The 3583-nt window shown below is 41.2% G+C and overlaps 1 protein-coding gene across 1 annotated transcript; it reads left to right on the top strand.

Moving 5' to 3' along the window:
- Nucleotides 1-369: 369 nt before the first annotated feature.
- mgat4c (MGAT4 family member C) lies at nt 370-3362 on the top strand. The gene is made up of 3 exons (XM_022746287.1): nt 370-515; nt 1184-1331; nt 2206-3362. The coding sequence occupies exons 1-3, from the start codon at nt 387-389 to the stop codon at nt 3360-3362; spliced, it is 1434 nt and encodes a 477-aa protein (XP_022602008.1). The 5' UTR covers nt 370-386.
- Nucleotides 3363-3583: the final 221 nt, after the last annotated feature.

Raw genomic sequence — 3583 nt, 5'->3', positions numbered from 1 at the left:
GTGAAGAAACACATTTGATTCACATCAGTAATCCATTGTTGAGCACATCAATATCCTTTATGTCCTGTAGCGCCTTCAGTTTTTTCTCTCGTGATTTGCCAATCAGTGGATTTGGTCCACCTCCCTCCCAGGCTCATTATCTTCCCCTCTCTCTATCACACACCATTAGAAATCTGTTGAAGATAAATTATGATCCTAGTGGAAGATAATCACGTCATACATGGTCATGTGGTCCCTAAAATTAATTCCCCCCCTCCGCAATCTGTTGACGCTCGATAATAAGGCAAATTGTACACGTGCAGCACTTCAGGCTGACAGCATTCAAAGTAATGTGTCGTTTCTCATGTTCCTCTCTTGCAGATCCCAGTAGTGAGAGGGTGTGCAGCATGAGGCTGGTGTGGAAATCCCTGGACAAGATGAGGTGTCTGAGGAAACGCTCAACCATCCCCTTCCTCGGCTTCCTCATCACCTTCCTCCTCTTCCTGAACCTCTACATCGAAGACGGCTACGTGCTGGTCAGTGAATTGTGTTGTGTGCACGTCCTAACTGCTATTAGCAAGCATTTGCCAAAATTAGAAATTTAGATGAAGTGCTCTCTTAGTATTTGTAGACCTTCTCCATGAATGAAAAGCAAATTAGACCAAATGTGCTTCTAACTGTGTTCTCGTGTTTGTTCACTTCACCCATGTTGTCCCTTTTATAATTGCTTGTTTTTAAAGGAAACATGTTTAAATTTTCATAACATGGACCCAAGTTGAAATCATCCAGATGATTTATTTCTTATTCATGATAGCATCAAAACTTGGTGAACACAGTACATTATCTGTGTTTGTTATTTAAATTATTAAGAGGGGAGTTCACATTTTCAGCTCTCTGGTTGCTCTTCTCAAGTCCATTTACTCGGCTGTGTAAACCGCCTGGAGGGGGTTTTAAGATTCCTTTTGTCTCCAAACGTCGAGGGTTAGCTCAGCCGCATCAAAACACATATTGTCAAGTTTGTACAAGATGTTAATGACAACTTTAAGAAAACAAAAGTCTTGGTTTTCCCTTCATCTGAATTATTCACAGTAGAAATTGAAATTTTCAGGACGATTTTTATGACAGCTTGTTTTTTTTTTTTTTTACCCCTCTGTGTCTTGTTCATAATGTGGAGTAATGTTGTGTTTCTCATGTTGTCTTCCAGGAGGAGGATAAAAGGCAGCTCAGGGAAACATCAGTCCACCCTCCGAGCTCGGAGCGATACGTTCACACCTTCAGAGACCTCAGTAATTTCTCTGGAACCATTAATGTCACGTATCGTTATCTCGCTGGAACCCCGCTGAACCGCAAGAGTAAGTTTAGTGTTTCTTTATAGAGGAATTTACATTGACAATTTTTTTTTTTTTGCATGAGCTCAGGGGAGTTACGTGAAGTCACACGAGTGAGAATAAGAACTAAAACTTAAAATGTATGATGTTGGGATTTAGAGCACGACCATAAAATGTAACTACTCCGTAGAGACTTTTTTTTTGTACCTCAAAAATTAAACACTTTGCACAACTCTCCTCCAGTGCACCATGTTTTATCCACTAAATGTTTCAATTCCAGCTGAAATATACCTGACAGACAAATGTGTTTAAGAATATAAATTAATATAAATTGATCACTTGTATTCCAATGGATTAACATAATATTCTTTATTTAAGTTTATGTTCTGGGGAACAGCCTTGAGTTTAAAATGAGGAAACTTCTTGAAACCTTAATTGAATCTTTACAGTTTTCTTAAAGGTCCCATATTGTATAAAGTGAGATTTCCATGTGTTGTTTGATTATAAAGCAGCACTGTAACTTTGTGATGTCACAACAAAGCAGTCCTGGACCCACCATCCAACCGTGCAGAATTTAGTATCTCTGAGTGTTTACCCAAAACCTATCTATAATATTTTTATTTGATTACTCAAAACCAGTCAGCCAATAAGAAGAGAGGCTCGGAACCTCCCCTCCTCTGATTGGCTCACTGTCCTGTTGTTACTAGAGCTCCAGAGAGAAGCCTGAGAGAGGAGATGTAAAACTACGTTGAGATGGTTTTTGGTTCTTAAAACCACAAATATATTTTCTTATGAATCAACACTTGTGTAAAATATGGGACCTTTAAAATGTGTGTTTTCTGCAAGCATTTAATTTACATTTGCATTCGTGGTAATATGAAATATATTTTCTTCACAGAGTATCTTACCATTGGACTGTCATCAGTCAAAAGAAAAAGAGGGAACTACCTTCTGGAGACTATCAAATCCATCTTTGATCAGTCAAGTTACGAGGAACTGAAAGAGATTGTGGTTGTGGTCCACCTGGCAGACTTTGACCTGGTCTGGTGTGAGAACCTGGTGCAGGAAATCACCAGGAAGTTTGCCCATCACATCATAGCTGGACGCCTCCTGGTGATCCAGGCTCCAGAGGAGTATTACCCGTCTCTAGACGGGTTGAAAAGGAACTACAACGACCCGGAGGACCGGGTCCGTTTCCGCTCTAAGCAGAACGTTGACTACGCTTTCCTCCTCAACTTCTGCACAAACCTCTCGCACTTCTACATGATGTTGGAGGACGACGTGCGCTGCTCCAGGAACTTCCTGACGGCACTGAAGAAGGTGATCACCTCCAGAGAAGGCTCCTACTGGGTGATGCTGGAGTTTTCCAAGCTGGGCTACATCGGGAAGCTGTACCACTCCAAAGACCTGCCACGCCTGGCTCATTTCCTCCTCATGTTCTACCAGGAAATGCCCTGCGACTGGCTCCTCATCCACTTCAGGGGTCTGCTGGCCCAGAAAGACGTGATCCGCTTCAAGCCCTCACTGTTCCAGCACATGGGCTACTACTCATCTTACAAAGGAGCAGAGAACAAACTGAAGGACGACGACTTCGAGGAAGACTCCATAGACATTCCTGACAACCCTCCTGCCGGCCTTTACACAAACATCAACGTCTTTGAAAACTATGACGCCGCCAAGGCTTACAGCACAGTGGACGAATACTTTTGGGGGAAGCCTCCTTCCACTGGAGATTTCTTTGTCATAGTGTTTAACAAATCGACCAAAATTAGCAAAATTAAGATTGCTACAGGTTCTGACGACCGGCAAAATGACATTCTTCACCACGGAGCTCTAGAAGTTGGAGAGAAACTGGTTGGGACTAAGAAAGGAAAACAGTGTTCATCCTATATCACTTTAGGGGAGTTTAAAAATGGCAACATTGAGGTTCAAGATGTCGACCACAAGATTGCCTTCGAAATCGAGTGTGTACGCATCGTAGTGACAGCCAGTCAGAAAGAATGGCTCATTATTAGAAGTATAAGTTTATGGACTACACAACCTCCCAGCCAATGAGGACTGTACACAAAGACTCTTAGTATGTCATAGAGGCAAAGGTTTTTATTATAATTATTATTATTATTTGTTAATGTATGTATACCCGGGTTTATTTATTCATTTTGTATGTATTTATTGATACTCATTTTGATTGCCAAATCAATCTATAGTTTTTTATACCTGCAAGTTGTAACCTTAGTGGAGCATCTTCCCAGTCATTCTTAAGGACTGTTCAAATA

This window comes from Seriola dumerili, unplaced genomic scaffold, assembly GCF_002260705.1.
Source record: "Seriola dumerili isolate Sdu_G_001 unplaced genomic scaffold, Sdu_1.0 BDQW01000097.1, whole genome shotgun sequence".
NCBI lineage: Eukaryota > Metazoa > Chordata > Actinopteri > Carangiformes > Carangidae > Seriola > Seriola dumerili.
The sequence above is the reverse complement of the archived record's forward strand: the minus strand, read 5'-3'. Positions and strand labels throughout refer to the sequence as shown.

Bases quoted from the DNA above. Each gene is read 5' to 3' on its own strand.
- mgat4c (XM_022746287.1), top strand. From the start codon at position 387: ATGAGGCTGGTGTGGAAATCCCTGGACAAGATGAGGTGTCTGAGGAAA. The intron at 516-1,183 runs GTCAGTGAATTG...GTTGTCTTCCAG, and splicing joins TCGAAGACGGCTACGTGCTG to GAGGAGGATAAAAGGCAGCT. The intron at 1,332-2,205 runs GTAAGTTTAGTG...TTTTCTTCACAG, and splicing joins AACCCCGCTGAACCGCAAGA to AGTATCTTACCATTGGACTG.